This window comes from Python bivittatus, unplaced genomic scaffold (genome assembly GCF_059951505.1).
Source record: "Python bivittatus isolate LINGU-HERP-01145 unplaced genomic scaffold, Pbiv_v1 ctg000440_np1212, whole genome shotgun sequence".
NCBI classification, from domain to species: domain Eukaryota; kingdom Metazoa; phylum Chordata; class Lepidosauria; order Squamata; family Pythonidae; genus Python; species Python bivittatus.
In genome coordinates this window covers 2,823,293-2,844,404 of record NW_028277063.1, presented here as the reverse complement: position 1 = coordinate 2,844,404, position 21,112 = coordinate 2,823,293, and the positions used below count along the sequence as shown (strand labels likewise).

Here is a 21,112-nt window from a genome sequence, read left to right as displayed (position 1 = left end):
CACGCGAACCCAGAAAATTTGAGTTCATTCAGTTAAATCATGAATAGCCTTGTTTAAGCTTATCACGAACACAGACAAGTATGGAAAGCTGTTAAGATGTAGGCAATGAAAGCTTTTGAGCTTTTTGTACTCTTTCCAAACTTGTAGTGTAGGGATCTAATTCATAAATAGAATTCTTTCTAGAGCAACTGTTCTACCATAAAGTGCACTGCATTTTCTATTTCACAAGGACCCTGCCTTCTAATTAATACAGGCAGTTAATTGTGTTTTTTTTTTAATTTTTGAAGGGGAGCAGACATGTTCCTAAAGCCTGTAGTCTTTCCCTGACAAACATAGCATAATTTTGTCTATGGCACCACCCTGTGCTATTTTATGATGCAATTCTCTGCATATTTTCTTAAGAGGATGTTCCCATTAAGCTATGGAGGTTATACTTTCCTCTCCATGTTGAGTTTTATCAGCCTGGAATGTTCCCCATTTCTTTATGAACTTCTAATAAACTCAGAAGTGTTACCTGAGTATTCCTTTTTTCTAATAAACCACACTTATTTGCAAATTGTCTCTTGTACTTGAAGTTCTGCTAACTTACTGTGCTCTAATTTTAAACAACTTTTCCTATCTTTTAGGAAACTTTGAAGTCACAGTGGGGTAGGTTATACATCCTATTATACACTGTTTAAATCCCATCCTCGTACACATCTAAACTAGGTAGGAAAATAACCAGTTTTCCCATCTTACCAAGGGAAAACCAACTGAAGAAGCCCAAATGTAATCTAGGAACTCTCAGAGAATGAAGGAAACTGGATCTCTCCGCTCTAATAGTTCACACATTTGTTTTCACAGGCTATAAGTGTACCTCATTTTGCAATGTGCTACATAAGGTTATGTAAAAAATACATATTGCAGAATGTTATACCAAAATGTTCTCTTTAATTTAAATTCTGTTTTAATAAAATGTTTTTTTAATATTTTCTTTTTAATTTCTTTTTTTTAACACAGAAAAAGGATTGGGTGAATGAAATTACAGGCACAGTGGGAACAGTTCATTAATTACACTGAATAAAAAGGAAGCATCCTCAAGGAATGCAATGTACAATTCAAGTCCTTGCATTCAAACATACTTCCTCACTAACATACTGAGAGGAAAAAAAGTATAAAATTGCCAGCAGAAAAACCCAGTTGGGGACTAGGAGTAGGACAATAGCTAGGGAAAAGGAGTAGGCAATACCTCCCAAAACTATGAGGTAAGAGGTGTACTAGGACCACAGGATGTGAGAATATCTTTGGGAGACAATAGGAAAGCAGAGGCAGCTCAATGCTGCAATTCCTCCAATCTTAGCAAGATTACACAGGTAGTCCCCAGTTTAAGAATGAGTTCCGTTCCCACGGTCTCTCCTTAAGTCGAATTTGTATGTAAGCCAGAACAGTATTATTGTATGATACTGTATAAGAAACATTGTGTAATGAATTTGAACCATTGTGTATTTAACTCAAATCATTGTGTATTTAACTTGAATTTTGCTACAATAGGCTCTGTTCTTAACTATGGGTCATCTGTAACCCAGGCATTCTTAACCCGGGGACTACCTGTAGTGAAAATGAAGTAATGGCAACTGCAATAGCAGCAAGAGAGGGAATTGATACAGTACCAGTAGCACCTGCTAATAGCTCAGAAAACACATAAAAGGTTTTCAAGCAATGAGAGGTAAAGCTACAGAAGTGCATCATGCAACTTCACCTTCCCTCCTCCAGGTTAGAAAGGGTGGAGAAATGAGGTGGCAGAGTGAGTGACTTCTCTGTTGGTTAGGGTGATTTGGCCCTAACTTAGAGGCAAACTCCCCCCCCCCACTTAAGTTACTGTTACTTAACCTACTGTTATTCATGCTCATGGGGATATTTTTGCAAACTTGTAATTGCTATCTTGTTATTTCAGTCTTTTGATGTACCCCAAATGACTAATATGCACAAGAGTTTATTAAAGAAAATGTGTGGGCTTATATCTTATGTGCAAGGCTATAGTTACCATCAGTAACATCGTTAGCTGTTCCAACTTACCTCTGCAACAGTCACAAGCAATCTATCCATGATACTATTTATTGTGGGATGGGGCATATTATGTCCACTAACTCCTCCTTTGCCATTGTTTCTCCTCTGACCATATTACCAGCACTCAGATGGAAGGAGGGAGAATGAAAGCAACCCAGTAGCTGTGGGGAAGCCTTTAAAGGGGGAAGCACAGATGGACAAGTCTATAATCAAGTAATGATCCTAAGGAAGCGAGCACTCCTGGGCCCTTTATATAAAGATACACTGGCTCTTCCTGTGAAAACAGTGGTTTCATTCAGTATTTAAACCTAGGAAAAGGTGGAAGGTGGCTGTGTACAGGGATAAAAAAACCAAGGGAACACTGTGGGAGTTTGGCGAATACTGGATGGGGCAGGAGGAGGTACAGAGAAAGAGAGGTCAAAGGGCTGGCAAAGTAGCTTCCAGCAGCAGCTCCATGAGAGGATTCATCGTTTGTAGCATTCAGCAATTGGCAGAAGTTGCTTGGGTGGTGTCGCAGGAGAGGGGACAGAATTGCCAGCTGCTGAGCCAGGAGAGTCTGTTTTCCGCTTGAAGCGGTAGGTGATGGGCAGTAGAAGCTTGCTTTTCTTGAGGGCCTGGACTTTCTTGAGTGTCTCATCATCCAGTGCCATAAAACATCGTCGGGAATATTCAAGCAGACGTTCCTTAGATGGGTCAAACTCACCCACTTCAGCCAATTTTTCAGGAGCAACAATAAGGAGCTCTGCTATGGGTGTGGTCAAAGCCACAGTGTTACGGTCCACCCGGTGATGTTCAAAGGCCCGACTCATGCTTTGCAGCTTCTGAAAAGTGTAGAGGATCTTCTTATACCGGCAGAGCACTCCATCCACATCTTTGACTGTATAGTGAATTTGGGTTCAGGTAGACAATACCATGGAGGGTAGAGATAAACAGCAATGTAATTGAAGAGCAAAATGCAGAAAGAGAAGAACAGCACCTCATGAACACCAGACACCATGAAAGCCAAGATGAAAGAAATGAAAAGTGCCATTAAGGCAAGAAAGTGACAAGTTAGGATGGAGAAGCAGATAAGGACATGATGTATGAGGGTTATAACATGCCATATACATCAGCAGCACAAGAAAGGCAAAAGGCAGAAAATAAATCAGGGATCAGGTTAAAAAAATATACATTTGGAGTTGAGAACATCAGAAGATATGAAAAGATGAAGACAGGGACAGAGAAGATAGGTTGCAAAAAGAAGGAAATAAAGAGTGAAGCAAGAAGTGTACATCACAATTGCCAAGACCAGAAATAGTAGGAAATAGGATGGTGGAGAGTAGTTTAGGGATGGGTCAAAAAAAAAGAAGAGAAGAGAAGAGAAGTATTATAGCTGTTTACCACAACTTGATGCTTTGGTGTGAGAAGATTTGGAGAAACTATGAATCAAAATACAGTATTTCTATACCTGTCAACTAGATAGCCCCTACAGACATTTAATGAAAGCTCCCACAATCCCTTGAACTGGCCATACTGGTTGAGGCTGTTGGGAATGTAAAATGTCTCAAAGACACTTCATTGCCTATCGTTGCTGTAGAAATGCTTGTTTTCAAACTCAGGATTCTCCTTCCTACCTCCTCCTTTTTTTCCTCAAAAAAAAAAAAAGCTATACTATAATATCATAAATCTATATTATAATACTGTAAGGTTTCTGCTGGATCAAATCAAAATGGTCTGTTTCAGGATATTGTTCCCATAGTAGCCAATGAGATGCTTCTGAAAAGCCAGAAATAGGACAGGAGAACACTAAGCCTCACACCTATACATATGTATTCCCTAGCAACTGGTAATCAAGTGCTTTGCTGCTTCACACATTTTCCCCTGTATATGTTTTCTTTTCCAGTGTTTCACTGCCATTGTACTAGAGCAGCATCTTCCAGGGGAGGTACCATCCTTGAGAGATGATTTTCAAGTTCAAGAGGGCAGTAAAAGCTAAGGGGACAGTAAGGGGGCATTGAGAAACAAGCAATCCTATTTCATGTTCAACATTACACACATGCTCTTTTGCAAAGCTCCCAGTCTTTCTTCACAATCATAAATGGGGATATATTCAATGTATAAATCAAAACACTGATTAAAACCATACCAATTGTAAAAACTATATAACTTAGTTAATATAATGAGTGCTTGTAAGTATTATCTTTGTTAACCATAAAGTCAGAAGATTTGACTGAATATACACTTACCTTTTATTTGTCTGCTGGTGGATGTTTGCAATAAAACATTTTCTATTTCAATTTTTATTGCCTTTTCATTTAATTACATGAAGGTTTTAATTTTATTTATATTGCACAGTACAATACTGTTTACCCATGTGAAGGGTTTCATCAGAATTCATGTTCCAGGCTAAACATTATTAAAGTGGGGAAAGATAAACAGTTTCAATGGAAAGGGAGTCTGATGAGAAAAAAAAAAAAGGTTGGGAACCACTTTTCTAATAGAAAATGCCACAGCACTCCAAACCTTTGCAGCCTCAGTACTCACCTCTCTGCCTCTCCCGGACTTTAGGCTTGGCAAAGCGTCGCCGGTTCACTCCTGCTTTGGGTTTCTTGTGTTCCACAGAACCTCCTTCTTCAGGGCTGGTGCTCAACCAGGAGCCCATGCTGTCATCATCAGTCACGTCCCCATTTCGGCTCTCTGACACCTCAGATCTCCGTGGGAGCTGCTTGTTGCAACAGTGATCATCTAGGTTGGGAGACCGAAAGGCTAAGCACACCACTTGGTGAGGGAGATGGGAAACAAGAGGCCTACTCACTTTGGCTACCAGGCTAAATTTCCCCCAAATCAGAGCACTACGAGATGTGATACTTTTATTCTAATAAGGATAATCAGCCTATGGTTCTTCATACAGTATGCTGCTAAATTCAGTGTCTATCAATCCCAATCAGAATGGCTCCTGATTGAACTACAATGCACATTATCCCCATCATCTAGAGGGCTGAAGGTTCTGAAACCTCATTTATATCTCCAACAACCTCTCCTTGACTCTAATTCAAGGACTGACAATGTAGTGTTTGCAGGGACCACAGTTCCCCCAATCACCAATCTTAATGTCCCAAATATTCCATCCTGCATCTGACTAAAGTGTTTTTTTTAATATAAAAATAGATAGGAAGCTGGCATGCCAAGCAAAAGCCCCTATATTTATTTGGAGGAATACCCTGGAGTCACATATAGGACTTAATGGGATTATCAAGAGTGCTTAGGAAACTGCTTTGACTTCTTGTAGGTGAGTTGACTAGCTATGTCCACCCTGGAAATCATGTTATGAATCAGCAAGTCCTCCATGGGAACCATTCTGTGAGTTGCCCACCACATGATCTCAAAATTCTGAATGTGCCCTCAAGCCAAAACTGTCTATTCCAATGGTCAATCCCTATTCGAAATTGAGCCCCCTCAGGAAATTTGCTCTCCCCTTTCTCTTAACAGCCAAAGTGTCATAGCACCTATTCTCCTCCCCCTTTTTCTAGATTATTCTTCTTTCCAATAGAGTGCTTTCCGCTAGCCCTGTAAAACCACTCCATTAGCCTTCAGAATATGTACCAGCGTCCAGGCGGGCTGAAGAGATGAATTTGTCCAGCTGGCAGCGCAAGAAATCTCGTTCTTCTTCCAGGTCCTCAATTCGCTTCTGCAACCAAGAGTTCCTTTCCAATGCCATATGTAACTGGGTCCTCATATTGGTCACCAGGGTCAATGAAGGAGATGGCATCTCGGGAACTTCTAAGACACAATGAGAGGAAATTACAGGGGCTCCATTCATACAACATGCTGAACTGAGTAGTTTAAAAACCTAGTGGTTGGGTTTGTGCAAAACTCTAGGCTAGGCTAAAACAGTTCAGCAGTTTCTAATTCAGCATATTGTGGGGAAATCCAATCATTCTCTTAGAGTGCACTGTGAATCAGGGCACCAGGTTAAGCCATAATGTGGCTGATTTGTTTGGGTATAGTACAACAGTGCTTAGAGTTTGTGAACCCTTTTGAATTTTTAGTATTTCTCCATAAATACGACCTAAAACATGATCTGTTCTTCACACAAGTCCTAAAACTAGATAAAGAGAACCCAGTTAAACAAATGAGTCAAAAACATTATACTTGTTCATTTATTTATTGAGAAAAATTATCCAAAGCTACTTTTCCATGTTATACTGAAATGCAGAATTAATGCAGGCAGTCTACAGAGATCCCCTGACTATTCCTGATAAGAAACGTCTTTCTAATAGGTCAGATAAGGGCAATGTTTGCCTGAGCCACAAAATAGCCAACCACATTGCAGCCTAGTCTGTTGTACAAATTTCTGCCTACAAAGCACATGCTCTGCTAGGAAACTACAGTCTCTCACTGTTGCGAGGATTATATAGAACACCCCCCACCCCAGGGTTTATAGGAATCTATTAGGGCTATGCATTACTAGTCCTTGGTTAACAACCAGCGTAACAACTAGTCCTTGGTTAACAACCGTCGCTAAGCAATGTGGTTGTTAAGCAAGACATCACATGACTGCAACAGTTGTACAACCTTGCTTCTGCTGCAGTCATTAAGTGAGTCACTGTGGGTTGTTAAGTGAGACATTGCATGACTGCGACATGTGATTTTACTGCTGGCTTCTCCATTGACTCTGTTTGTTGGAAGCTGGCTGTGAAATGCACAAATGGCAATCATATGACCACGGGACGCTGTGATGGTCATAAGCACCCGCTGGTTGCGAAGTGCCCAAATCTCAACCATGTGACCATGGGGACACTGCAACAGTCGTAAGTGCGAGGACCAGTCATAAAGTTACTTTTTCAGCACCATAACTTTGAATGGTCCCTAAACAGGGCAGTCATTAAGTGAGGACTACCTGTTCTTGGGTTCAATCTCAGGAAAGGACACTGCTGCTTTAAGCTGTTGTAAATAAGTGCTACCTTTGTGCTCTCACCCACTCCAAGACACTTTCTGGAGATTGAATCCTCAGTGCTACACAGCCTTAGTCCCAAGATACACCAGTACCCTTTTCTACTGCAATTTCCATGGTGGTAACTGTCATTTTTCTCAGCATTTTTCCAGAGTTGTTGTCATAATCAGGTAAGAAACAGAAGAGCACATTCCTGTTCCCAATGGCTTAAATGGATTGCCTTGATGCCCTCTGCCTACATGATCCAGGGAAACAGTTAAAGGATGTTTAGATGCTTTCAAGGGGAAGGTGACATTGTTTCTCACCATCAAAATTTTCTGGGGCGCTCAGACCATAATATAACTGTTGGTGAGTTTGCGTCTGAGACTCCATTTGGCATGGTTCATCCAAAGGTATGGATAGTTCATAAGTTTCATTATTCTCTTTCACTGTAAATATAAATATGGGGGGAGGAGAAGAAATGTAAGAATTCTGGAACACACAGGGTTCAACATCATACTAAACCATGATTTGTTCAACTACAGTCTATTCAATATATCACATGGGACCTGGTTTACATAATAGGTTAGGGCACAGTTTACAAATCTCAATAACAGGTTCATATAACACTCAAACCAAGCAAACAATATTATGGCTTAGCAAGGTGTGTGAACTAGAGCATAATGTTGTTTGGACGCACCATAGTTCATGAAGTCCTAAACTGAGGCAAACAAAAATATTCCTGGTTAAAGATTTTCACTGACAGCTAAATAAAAAAGACAATTCCACTGGCAAGAAAATAAAGCATAGGAAATACTACTGTGTAATAACAGTCCATGCTCATTGGACTTGTATAGCATGCTCAACTACACATTTAGTTTGCTTGTGTTGTAGCAAATGAAGAAGCAGTAGAACAGGAAACTATACCCTACATCTGAATCTTGTCCTGTTAGATTTTCTTCCACCGCTGGTATGTATCACTTCATTTGAAAAAGTTATCGTGAACAAGATTTCATATTACACACATTTTTACAACCGCATATTTTCAAAAGGAATGTCACAGTGTTTTGTTGGGTTTTTTTCCATCATGGCACAGAGGTGGATGCCTGTTTGGTAGACTCACTTTGCTGGGAATTTTGAGGATGATGTGGATGATGCGTGGAGGTGTTTGGCGGTCCTGATTGGTTCAGTGGGTGGCCAGCAACGTTAGTACCAGTTATCTGGGGCAGCAGGAGGAATGGGAAGCAACGGAGGCAGATGGCGTGGCGGCAGCAGACCAAGGGGCTGGAAAGGGCCGGTGGAGCCCTGTTGACATCTCCCAGGGCAGCAGCCGAGTGGGACTGCGTTGGGCAGCAACCCCTCCACTGCGGAGGCTCCCTGGGGAGTAGGCAGCAGGCAGCGGAGCTCAGTGGCGCTGTGGATCAGCTGCCTTTACTCCAGCTGATGGGTGGCGCAGAATGGACTCCGGAGGACACGGCAGCATGGCAGAGCAAGTGCCAACAGACTAATGGCTTAGCCCCTGTCCTCCATCTTGAGTCTGCCGCCACAGAGAATATAAAGACAGGCTGGACCGGCACAGGATGAGGAAGTGGTGGCGGCTCCTGGCTGCTGGAGCCCCTGGTGGAGTGGAGGGCTCAGAGGGCCAGGCGGTCTGTGGCAGCAGGAGACCGGTGGAGAAGCTGCCTTGCGTTCTGCAGCTGCTGCGCAAGCGGCCACACAGCACAGCAGCCATTTCAGTGGATTCCCTCGCCTGTCTGGGAGGACTTGGGGCTGAAGTTGCTGACACCCGGATTAAGGACATTTGTATGGACCAGGAACTTTTATAGGGTTTGGTAGTTGGAATGGGGGCTGGGTGTGGCTGGGGCCTTCTTGCTCCCCTCGTGTGAGAGACGGGGGTGGGCTGGGGGTGCGGCCACCCACTGCCTTTGGGGGGGTGACTTTGCTGCCTGGGTGAGAGCGGGGGTGGGTGGGGAGGTAGGGGGTGAAAGAGGAAGGTTTGGTTTGGGGTGCTGGAGAGTTGTGTGAAGGAAGGTTTGGATGAGGTGCTTGGATGGAGGGCCTGCTAGGGTGGAGGCGCTGAGCGTGTTACAGAAGCACCAGAACCTGAACGGAGCCTGTCTGTCCAGATTGTTTAGGTTGGATGTAGATGGCTCCCGGTGCCTTGGGGATGGGAGGCTGGGGGGAAGGGGACCCAGATAGGGAGAGAGGGGAGATGGTGGCGGAGGGCATTGCAGTGGTGATGGGCATGGGGAGGTACAGCAGGAGACAGGAGGTGGGCCACTCTCAGGGAAGGTGGCCCTGTTGTTTAATACCAGTACTGCGTTCTGGCCCCTTGGGCTCAGCCCCAGGACCTGCTTTCCAGAGCTTTGGTGGCTCTGGACTCCGGCTGCTGCTGCTGCTGAATGCCAGGTCGGCCTGCAATAAAGCTCACCTCATCCACGATCTGATTGGACAGGAGAGCCGACCTGGCTTGTATCACTGAGACCTGGCTGGGCACTGATGGGAGGGGTCCCCTCTCTGAAATGTGCCCTCCTGGGTTACAAGTGTGGCATTAACCACAACTCCAGGGCAGGGATGGGAGTATGGTTGTTGTTATTCGTGAGTTTCTGGTGGCCTCCACAGGCTCTGCCCCAGACATCACCGGATATGAGACCCTTTTTTGTGAGGCTGGGCCATAGGGGGTCAGGGGGGATTGCTGCTCATTTACCTTCCTCCCTGCAGTGTAGCTGCACGCCTGCCTGTGCTCCTGGACTCTGTGTCTGAGCTGGCGGTGGAGTTCCCCAGGCTTATGGTTCTGGGGGATTTCAACCTGTCATCTTTGGGCCCGGGATCTGAGGCAGCACAGGAGTTCATGGTCACCATGGCAGCCATGGACCTGGTTCAACTTATTCATGGCCCAACTCACACAGCAGGGAGCCATACACTGGATCTGGTGTTTGCCTTGGGGCAGTGGCGTTGTGATCTGGATTTGGGGGGTGTTAACATCAGCCCCATGCCATGGACAGACCAATCCCTGTTGGCCCTAAAGTTCTCAGCAGCTGTCCCTCACCGCAGGGAGGTGGGGCCTATTAGGTCGTCCCACCCCAGGTGCCTGATGGAACCAGTGCAGTTTCAGAAGGAACGTGGGGTTCTTCCTGAAGCTCTGGCAGGCAGTTCAACTGATGCTTGGAGTGAGAAGCAACGGGAGCGATGGACCGAATTGCACCTGTGTGGACTCTCTGTGCACGCAGATCTCTTAGAGCGCCATGGTTTACCAAGCAGCTCCGAGAGATGAAGCAACACAAGAGACATCTAGAGCGCCACTGGAACAAGATGAAGAGTGAAGCCAACCAACCACACAGGTAAGATCCTCTATTAGGACTTACCTTGTGGCAATAAGGGTGGCAAAGCATACTTACTTCTCCACTCTTATTGCATCTGCAGGTAGCCGTTCAGCAGCCCTGTTTCGGGTGACCGGGTCCCTCCTGGGTAAGGAGGAGCCTGGGAGTTCCTGCAGGGCTGCTATGAGGAATATTCTCGGGATCTATCAGATATAAAGTCACTCAACTTCACTCGGAGTTGGGCTCTGACTGGGCAGATCCACGTTTGAGCCCTCATATCTGGGAGGAGTTTAAGCCAGTTGATCTTGGGGAAGTGGACAGGGTCCTCATGGCTGTGAGCTTGGCCACCTGTGTCCTGGACCCATGCCCCTCCTGGTTGGTTAAGGCCTCCTGGGAGGTGGCATTTGCCGGGTCCAAGCAGTGGTTAAAGCCTCTTTGTGGGAGGGGGTGGTACTGTCTGCCTTGAAGGAAGCGGTGGTGTGCCCCCTTCTCAAGAGGCCATCCTTGGACCCAGGCAAGTTTCATCCACTCTCCAACCTTCCCTTTTTGGGAGAAGGTTGTTGAGAGGTGGTTGACACGCAGCTTCAGAGGGCCCTGGATGAAGCGGATTATCTGGACCTTTTCAGTCTGGGTTCAGACCAGGATATAGCACTGAGACAGCGTTGATCGCACTTGCTGATGACCTTTGGAGGGCTTGGGAAGGGGGTGGTGCAACTGTCCTGGCTCTCCTGGATCTCTCGGCAGCCTTCAATACCATCAACCATGGTATCCTTCTGGGCTGGGTCTGGGGGTTGGGAGTGGGAGGCACCATTTTGCGGTGGTTCTCCTTTCTCCATGGCCAGTTCCAGTTGTGTTGGTGGGCAAGGAGAGGTCAAGCCCTAGGCCCCTGCAGTGTGGGGTGCCTCAGGGCTCGGGTCTCTCCCCTCTGCTCTTTAACATCTACATGAAACCTGGCTAAGGTCATTTGATGGCACGGGTTACAGTATCATCAGTACACTGATGATACCCAATTATTTATTTGTTTGTTTGTTTGTTTATTTATATATATATAGAGAGAGAGAGAGGGAGAGAGAGAGAGAGAGAGAGAGAGAGAGAGAGAGAAATTTTAATTGATATATTATTGTAATGTATTGTATTGTAATTTTAATTGATTTTAACTGTTTTGTAAACCACCCAGAGTCATTTCAATGAGATGGGCGGTGACAAATTTGATATATAAATAAATAAATAAAATAAAAAATAAATATATCTCTAATCCTGGCCAGGCAGGCGATGCTGTTGTGGTGTTCAAGTGCCTGTATAGGTCTGGATGGGGATGAACTGACTTCAGCTCAACCCTGGCAAGACAGAGCAGCTCTGAGTTTTTGGCCCCCAAGGTCTAGTGACTTGTAATCTTTGACTCTGGTCCAGGTTACACTCCCCCAGACCGAGCTGGTGCACAATTTGGAGGTCCTCCTGGACATGGCTCCTGCTTGACGAGCAGGTGGCAGCTGTGACTAGGGGGGCCTTTGCACAGATCTGCCTTGTGTGCCAATTGTGCCCTTTCCTGGACTGAAAAGCCTTGCTCATAGTCACTCACGCCTTAGTTACAGTATTTCCCATTTGGATTACTGCAATGCGCTTTACATGGGGCTGCCCTTGAAGACCACTTGGAAGTTACAACTGGTCCAGAATGCAGTGGCGTGCACAATATTGGGTGTTCATTCGCCCATGTTACACCTCTTGCGCAAGTTGCAGTGGCTCCCAGTTTCCTTCTGGGTGCAATTCAAGGTGCTGGTTAGCATGGGACCTGGTTATTTGTGGGACCATCTCTCCCTCAGAATACAGGTAGTCCTCAACTTACGACCACAATTGGGACCAGAACTTCTGTCGCTAAGCAATATGGTCATTAAGTGAGTCACACCCAATTATACAATTTTTTGCCATGGTTGTTAAGCAAATCACTGTGGTTGTTAAACAAATCATATGGTCATTAAGCGAATCTGGCTTCCCCTATTGACTTTGCTTGTTGGAAGCCCCCTGGGAAGGTTGCAAATGGCGATCACGTGACCCTGGGACGCTGCAACCATCGTAAATACATGCCAGTTGCCAAGTGCCAAAAAAGTCTGATCACATGACTGCGGGGATGCTTAACAACAACTGTGGGGATACAGGTAAGTGCGAGGACCAGTCGTAAGTCACTTTTTCAGTGCAGTCGTAACTTTGAACAGTCGTTAAATAAATGGTTGTAAGTTGAGGACTATCTGTATCTGCCTATCCCACTAGATCAGATAGGGTAGATGTGATGGAATGGTTTGGTGAAGGCCGCGCTCGGGGAGATAAGCATTTCCTTAGCCCCCAGCAGGAGTGTGGGAAGGTTAAGAGGATGAGACTGGCACAACCCTAAGGAATTCGTGGTGTTTGCTTGCTGGCTTGGGAAGTTTAGATTCAGTCTGGCGAGATTCTGTCTTGTGGTTGAAAGCTAATAAAAGCTACCTGTACTGTCTCGTGGAGTTCTTTGGGCTGAACCTGACAGTAGGCAAGCTCCAGTTCCCTTCCCTGAAATCCTGCCGCCTAGTGGGACCTTGGAACCGTGCCTTTTCCATGGCTGTCCCTACCTTATGGAACACCCTCCCCCCAGCAATTCGGCAGGCCTTCATTCTTTTAGCCTTTCGGAAGGCCATCAAGACATGGCTTTTTACTGAGGCACTGGGATAGGATAGAATAAAATAGAAAGAATGGAATTAGGGTAATTGGAGCTTGCTGCAGGGCATTCTAAGGGGATGATTAAGGTGCGGGGTTTTTGTGTTTGATCATTTTACATTTTGTTTCATTGTTTTAAGGTTGCTTTATAATTAATGGTTTTACCATTGTTGTCAGCTGCCCAGAGTTGTTTAAGATGGGCAGCCATATCAATCAATCAACCAATCAATCAAATAAATAAATAAGATATACAGCATGTGAGTAACATATCTGTACAGCATGTATGAATAGGATACCTGAGGTTTATGTTAATATTTCAAGAATTCTGATAATATAAGCAAATTATATGGAAGTGGTGGTACTTTATCATTTCCTCTACAGTATATCCCGATTTATAACTCTATATGTATGATGGTGATATGAGATTTTACCACAAAAGTGAAGAATTGTCATTATACAGATGCTATTTTTAGAATCTTTAAGTTTAGAAATTCTCCTGATCAGAAATCTTTTGAATGTTCCTTGCAACACATATGAACTGGTCATATGATTTCATATGGTATGAAATCTGTATTTCCCATATAGATGCTCATTTCTTAACAAACAACTTTTGTCCAGGTTCCTTCATTATACTAAGTGATAAAGCATGGTTTGCAAGCCAGAGAGGCTGATTCCCACATGTAGCTTGTAAATTATGGTTAAGGGGTTAGTATGATGGGAACTCAGCCAACTGTAGTTTACCCAAACTATGATTAAGCCAATCATGGCTCATCATGATGTGTGAGTGCAGTCAATATTCTTATTAGGAGCTTCACAATTATCTAATGAGGCTATGCAGAAGCCATAAATGGATTTGTTTGATTTGATTTAGTGTAACATGTGAACACAATCAGTGGGTTGGATTCGGATTTTCATCTTGATTTCAGTAAAATGCAAAGCTAGCTAACTTGTGTCTGCCTCTAAACCATTACTGTATGATTAAGAGGACTATGGATGAACCCTCTTTGCCTCAGGCCCAGGGCAATCCACCTCATTCCCAGCCAACATACACACCTTGCTTTGCTCCAGCTCCACGACGACCCCTACCTACACTTGCTCGCTGGTGGTGGTTACTTTCATTCATCGTCCTCCCTCCCCGAGTGAGATGGATATTTCCAACCTAGAGGACAGGATGGAAGCTATAACTAGGCCTATGGATCACACATCCCCCCCACTTTCCCCATTTTACAAACTTCTGGTCTAGATTTCCTTCCAAGTCAACTCCAAATGAAGGTCTCCTTTCAACAAGACTCCTCAGCTACCACAGGTGCCTCTTTCAGGAAATCCTAAAAGGCTGCCTTTCATAACTGTTGATCTAACATTTTTTAAGATCAGAACTGCACATATGGGAGAGGAAAATGCCTGGGACAACCTTTCATTGAAACAGCAGCAACGACAGAACTGAAGGCCTGAAACAAAGAGGCCTATGCTTCCTTCTGAACAGAGAAGCTGCTGTAATTCCCTAACAGGACACCCATTCCCCAATTCCTACAACTACTGTTGAGTTACTAAAATAGGGATTGGAAAATCTGGGGCCTTCCATTTGTTCTTAGACTATAATTCCCATCAATTCTAGGCAATTCACATACTGCTGAGGCTAATACATGGAGGCCAACATCATCTGCAGAATCTCCCCCCCCCCCCCAAAGAGAGTGGTTTAAATCTGGGTTTGGTCCATACCCTCAGATTTCAAGATCCCTGAATATGGCAGCAGAATACAGTTAATCTGAGGCAGGAGAGGATGAGAAGAAGGCATTTTGCAAATGCCCAGAGACTGGTCTTTAAAACTACATTACATAAAGAGCCGTAGAACAAGTTAAGCTTTATAGCAGACCTCTCCAAAAAATCTTTAGAGAGTTCTGCTTTATTTATTGTTTTTTACACCATTCCTTCATTGAGCTCAACACAGTGGGCATAGTTCACACATACACAATTTCCATTTTAACTTCTCCACCACTGTGTGGGATAGTTTAGACAATGGCCAACCTCGCACATCATGTTCCTGTGGTGTGCTTCATTCTGGTTTGAAGATAAGAGGGGAACCCAATCAGTCACTGGCTCAAACTCAGCTTGGGAGTTTTATGCTCAGTGGAGGTCTGTTCTGGGGCCTCCTCATTGTCCACACACAGTCACACATTTGCTACAGGATCCTAGATTCCCAGGTATCTTTTCTATTATAACAAAATCTCTACCTGAGCCAGGGTAATAGTTGGAGATCCAAAATCCTTCACACAGCTACTTGCTTCCTGGAAATAACTTCAAACACCTGACTGAAGGCAAAAGAGAAATTTAGTAAGTTTGGAGAACAATTCCCAGAAACTGATATAGTCTATGTCAGGTGGATGGCAACATCTTTCAAAATAACTATATAGGAACTATGACTCTGCTTCCACGAGCTTTTTAGTACAGGAATTTACTTACGCCCAAAGGTAGTGTTTAAAAATTAGTGATGTCTGAAGCAATTGACTATTCCATGAAAGATGGCATTTCTTCTGTAATGGCTCATTCACGCATGGAATTTGTCTCTTGATTTTAAAGCCTTAAGTGATGAAAGACTACGAATATTTTGAAAACAAAACACAATCAAAGATCAGTTCAATGCCTCCCTCTCCACTTGTAATGTTGTCGGAGTGAACCTCTTCCAAGTTTCCTGAAATATAATATGATTTAATTCAAAGTGGGTAGCTGAGTCAAATGAACCTTTCCTGGGGGGCAGGGGTGGAGGAAAGAGGGATAGCAAATATACCTTTAAGAAAGAAAGAGGGAACAAAAATTAATTCGGCCTCGCAACAAAAAAAATAAAATTAATTAGGGCTGGAAACCTGACTTTCCTGCAGAAAAGATAATAAAGGGCTTGATTTCTGGTGACCACATGGACACATCCAATAGTACTGTAGAAAATTTATGTAGCTTAGGGTTGGACTGTTGGCATGCACTGAGGAAGTTACCTGGCCTGGAACAAAATGTCTGCAGAAAAGCAACCAAGCTCAGAGAACACCAAGAACCCAATGGTCATATCCATGTTGTTGTCTTGGCAACAATATAGAAATAGTTTGCCAACCAGGCATTTAAAAAATAATGGCTGGAGGTTGGCATAAAACTTCACTTGCTTGTCCTGAGGACAGAACAATGTAATGCCATATAATTACCTACCCATTGTGCTATTGCCAATATAAATGTTTACATAGTCCTCTCAGTCTCAATCACAGAGGCCAATTTTGCATCACTCACAATAAACCTGTGCATGTTGCTTCGACTCCTTTAAGACTGAAGTCCCCGGAGATTAAATTTCACAATGAAACAAACCATTTCCTTTGCTCTTTTTAAAACTGTGCCTTACCAGGCTGAACATCAATTTTTTATTTAGCCCTTCAATCTGAATCAATCAATAACTGACTGATCAACTGTCTTCCTTCTCCCAAAATAATTTGTTATTCATATCTTACACCCACACCCCTCCTCTTCTTTGCCAAAAATAAATGGAACCCTATAAACCAGACTTTCCCAGTCTGGTGCACTCCAGGTGGGTTTTATTCAACTACCATAATTATGGGAGTGCCTCTGAAGAACAGCAAGTTGGGGAAGGTTGATCTAAACAATGGTTCATCTATTGCTGAATCTCTACTCTTTTTAACAGAGAGAACTGGGCAGGAAAAAAAAATAAATGCCTTATTGTGGAAATCTCACATAACTACAACTGGCTCCCTGCCAAGGTATTTCATACAGAGGAATGCAAGGAGGGTGAAGCTGATTTTATTTTTAATCATTGTAATCTGCAGGCACGTTTTCTGGTTCCATTCCAGGAACCAGAAACATCTCTAGAAAGCTGGTCCATCTGCCTGTACCTGTCAGCACCTACCACCCCAATACAATATGTATTTACGAATTACAGATATTTATATCCTACCTTTCTAGATACAAATTCTTTCCAGGTGACTGAGAAGTAAAAAAACGTATTTTTGAATCTCCCCTTGAAGGAACAACATCAATATACAACAAGGTATCACGATCATTCCAACAGAATAGCTGGTGACAGATGGACCTAGAGAGGGCAGAATTGTTGAAATAGGTACTCCTATTTGAGTTATTCTCAGAGGGTTGTGTTGTGATAGATGTCTTGTGGTGAAAGGGAAGAATCCAATGGAGGCAGACACTTAAGGTCTCTTTCTCCACCCCCTTTCTTCCTTTGCACAAAAACATTAAACTTTAGCATTACTCATTTCCCTACCATTGACAGGGTTCCCCTACTGTGCTAAGCTATGCCATGATTGTTGGTCTCTTGAATGAGCCACAATCATCAGGGTGCATATCTTGCAATAAATCAAACCCAGACAGCTTAGCACAACATGTGAACCAACCCAGTCGTGACCCTGTCAACAAACTTCTCAGGTATTACTTACTCTATACGAGAGATAGCAGGATCAGGACGTGAAATCCTAAAGGCCCAAGAACCTGACATTCTAACACTTCCACATTTTTTTACTTGCATGGAAGTTCTGCCATGTCCTAATCCAACCATCAGTTTCTATAATCGATAGCATGCTTTCAATTATACTTCCATTCTTACATCCCGCTCCTGTCCTTCTCCTGCCCCACTAATCTTAAACTGGTTTAGGTTTATTTTACACAGACTCTGCACTGTATTTCAGCCTTCCCCAGCCTGATGCCTTCCAGATGTGTTGGATGTGTCCCTATGATGTATACTCAGGGAGTTGTCATCCAGCACATCTTGAAGGCATCAGGTTGGGAAAGGCTGCTGCATCCCATTCCCCATTATTCTTAAATCATCCATATACTGTACTAAATAAACTGTGACCCATTTCCACATCCCCTTTCATAACTCACAACATATTTTGGTTAGTTCTAATCGGTAGTTAATACAGTACTGGGCTACTATATGGGGGGTGGTTGTAAAATGTTGTTATACATTAATGTATAGAAGTAATCTAAACACCAAGGAAAATATACTACTGTACGCAAATCTTTATAGCACCATAAAATCTCAGAAGTGTATTTCTGCATGAACCTGCTACTCCCAATCTATTGGCAATCAGTCACTTGACTGGGATCCATTTCTCTCTGATGCATGGTTACTACTATGCTCAAAAGAGGTGAAAAGGAACACAGTTCCTAGCAGAACTGTGACTTTCTCCAAAACACGACCCTTGATTTGTTACCAACATTCCACCACTGAATGGCTACATTTACACATTATGTTGGGTCCCAACAATGCTTGTTAGATTTTGGCTTAGTGATATGTAATTCGTCATTTGCTATGCCCTGTATTGACAATGCCTTCACAATTTATCACATATAAATAACCATTCATTGATGGATATAGATTTAGTTGCCATTAGTAACTTCCAAATGAAGCAAAACAGTCAAAATATACCACCAGTTGTTTCTTTTTTTTCTGAAAGCATTGTAACGTTGCTCTATATAAATGAAAAGGTGTAGCATAAAAAGACAGTGAATAAATCAAATTAGGGGACTTCTGACTGTTTCCCCTTTTCCAAGCTATCGCTTCCCCACTGCACATGCCTGGCATTCCAGGATGTCAATCTAAAACTCAAAAGCAAGCAATGGGGAGGGGGGGGAGAGGGCAGTTTTGCAGATCCTAGTGAAACTGACTGGAGTCAAAGTTATTTTTCAACATCATCTGGGACGTACCAAGGGGTCTTGGAGCATACCTGTGAGTCTCTAGGGTGCACCAAAATGTCTTAGTCCAGCCTCTTCTTCAAGCCCTACAGAGGACTTTGTTAATTCATGCCTCACGCTTAGCATCAACACACCTCCTACCTTCCCCTTCAAATCCATTCCGCTTCCCCCTCAACCTGCTGCCTCAGAGTTAGTCCTTAACTAATGCCTAGTCTGCCTCCTCTTTTCTCTTCGCTCAGCCCCAAATTAACCCACCTTCCTTACAGCCCCCTGCTCCCGACTCTGCATCCCCTTCGATACCAGCAAACTCCTGGTGCGGCTTGACGATGCCAATCAAGGGCCCTGGGCGGGCGAATCCATAGCAACACTCCCATTTCCCCCTCTCAATTAAATCGGGCCTTTGGCAAAGAAAATCCAGAGTCCATTACCACTACTCCAAAATGGCCCCGGCTGTTGCCCTGCGATGAAGAAGCCCTCCCTTCTTTCCTCGCCCCCTCCCCAAATCTCGGTGCTGACGCGCAGCCAGGACTTTGGAGACGCCAAAGGACCTCCGCGCGCCTCCGGCGGTGCGCCCAGACGCTTGGAGCGCGACAGGCGCGGGATGTTTTGCGAACTGATCTCGAGGGAACCCGCGCCGCTTCTTCGAGGCGGAGATGATGCAGAAAGCGTCGAGGGAAATCGACCTGGCGATGGGCGAACCTGCCAGCCCGGTCCTGCCAGCCCCCGCCGCCTCAACTTTTACCTTCCTTGCCCGGGTGGCTGCATCCACAGCGGAGCGTCCCAAGTCGGAGCTTCGGGTAGCCAGCCAGCGAGCGAGCGAGCGATCGGCGCTGGGGAGCTCCTGTAAAGTGCGGCGTGAAGAGGCGGGGCTGAGGAGGAGCAAAACGGCCTTAAACTGGGAAAGGAGGGGGGTAAAACCTAAGCAAGAAACCCAGGCATGTCTGCGGCGGTGGTCAGAACCCAGCGCCTGGTACGCGTAAGCCCAGTATTGTACCAGTGACTCCTGGAATGTGTGAATGGGCCATTAGGAATGTAGATCTCCTCACCTCAGCACTGTACTTTCCACAGAATCCATTTATCCATTCAGCTTGTCAGAAATCAAGAGAAGCAGGACATGTGTGCAACAGCCTCCTGGGGTGAATCTCCCCAAGGCCAGCCATCTTAATCTCACTAAGAAGAGCCTCCTTTCCTGCAATCCGGCTTTTTAATTGTAAAGTCTCTTTTGGAGTTGAGCCAGTAAGATAATGGGAGACAGCCATGCAGTTTTCTTGGCAACGCTACAGGGCTGGTCGTTATGCTTTGACCTGTCCTTCTGAGTTCTTTTATACTTCTCAGCATAGCATACGGCCCTGGAATTACCTGGTAGTCTCCCATCCAGGTAGGAACCAGGCCCATCTCTGTTCCAAGCCCTGATAAGGTCAGCAGAGTGCCCTCATCTGTTTAACTTCCCACTAACTGTGTTTCAGGAAAGCCACCAAAGGCCCAGACAGCACAGAGGTCACTTTCTTTGGCCTGCTCCCATTCCCCAGCATAAGTATACAGATCAAGAGTCCCTCGGAGACTGTATCTCTTCCCATCTCCCATGCATGGATTATTAAGAATCTGAAGATGAAGACATGAGTTTCCAGAGAGAAAACAATGGCTATGTAAAACTGCCTGGCCTGTGACAAAGAACAGAGTCTGGGAGCTAAAAAGCATAATGTGGTAAATGAAAGGGCAATGCCTAGTAGGGTGGAACTGGACCTAATGGTTAGGATTCAAAATCAATAGTAAGAATTTAAAAAGTGGTGGAGCATTTTTTTATGTAAATCAAATCACATTTCCTTCTACTATCTCATTGCCTAACATGATTGATTGATTGATTGATTGATTGATTGATTGATTATGTCCCATCAACTTGTTGTCAACTCTTAGTGGCCACATAGATAGATTTCCTCCATGACAATCTATCCCTGACCTGGTCTTTCAAGTCTTCTAATGGTGCACCCATCGACACTGTAACTGAGTCCATCCACCTTGCTGCTGGTCGTCCTCTTCTTCTCTTTCCTTCTACCTTTCCCAGCATTAGAGTCTTCTCTAGAGAACTAAGTCTTCACTTAATGTTGTATGAAGTAGGATAGTTGGAGCCTGGTCATTTGTGCCTGGGTTGATTTGATCAATGATCCATTTGTTTGTTTCCTTGGCTGTCCATGGTATTCTCAGGAATCTTCTCCAACACCAACGTTCAAAAGTGTCAATAGTCTTCCTATCCAGCTTATTGAAATCAAACTTTCACTTCCATAGAGTGCCACAGGGAACACCATTGCTTACGTGATTCTGATCCCCCAAATTAATTTAAAAAATACATCCATAAGACAGAATTTGTACATAATTATTCTCTGTCCAGCAGAGAGGAAACCGTTTAGGGCACAAACATCCTTACTTCAGGTATGACAAACTTGGAAGTTTCAGAAGT

The 21,112-nt window shown here is 44.2% G+C and overlaps 1 protein-coding gene across 11 annotated transcripts; it reads right to left on the bottom strand.

The window, feature by feature from the left end:
• Window positions 1-921: 921 nt before the first annotated feature.
• CCDC106 (coiled-coil domain containing 106) lies at window positions 922-19,545 on the bottom strand. 11 transcript variants are annotated; one of them, XM_025169601.2, is made up of 7 exons: window positions 19,400-19,545; window positions 15,192-15,269; window positions 14,014-14,119; window positions 7,285-7,407; window positions 5,629-5,805; window positions 4,570-4,770; window positions 922-2,923 (listed from the first exon to the last, which is right to left on the bottom strand). In XM_025169601.2, the coding sequence occupies exons 3-7, from the start codon at window positions 14,081-14,083 to the stop codon at window positions 2,511-2,513; spliced, it is 984 nt and encodes a 327-aa protein (XP_025025369.1). In that variant the 5' UTR covers window positions 14,084-14,119; window positions 15,192-15,269; window positions 19,400-19,545; the 3' UTR covers window positions 922-2,510. The 11 variants fall into 11 exon arrangements, with proteins under 11 accessions (XP_025025369.1, XP_025025366.1, XP_025025367.1 ...); XM_025169598.2 differs by having other exon boundaries at window positions 15,192-17,041; window positions 19,400-19,531; XM_025169599.2 differs by having other exon boundaries at window positions 16,907-19,529.
• Window positions 19,546-21,112: the final 1,567 nt, after the last annotated feature.

Bases quoted from the DNA above. Each gene is read 5' to 3' on its own strand.
- CCDC106 (XM_025169601.2), bottom strand. From the start codon at position 14,083: ATGAATGAAAGTAACCACCACCAGCGAGCAAGTGTAGGTAGGGGTCGT. The intron at 7,408-14,013 runs GTGTGTATGTTG...TTATATTTACAG, and splicing joins TGGAGCTGGAGCAAAGCAAG to TGAAAGAGAATAATGAAACT. The intron at 2,924-4,569 runs GTGAGTACTGAG...TTCACTATACAG, and splicing joins AGTCCGGGAGAGGCAGAGAG to TCAAAGATGTGGATGGAGTG.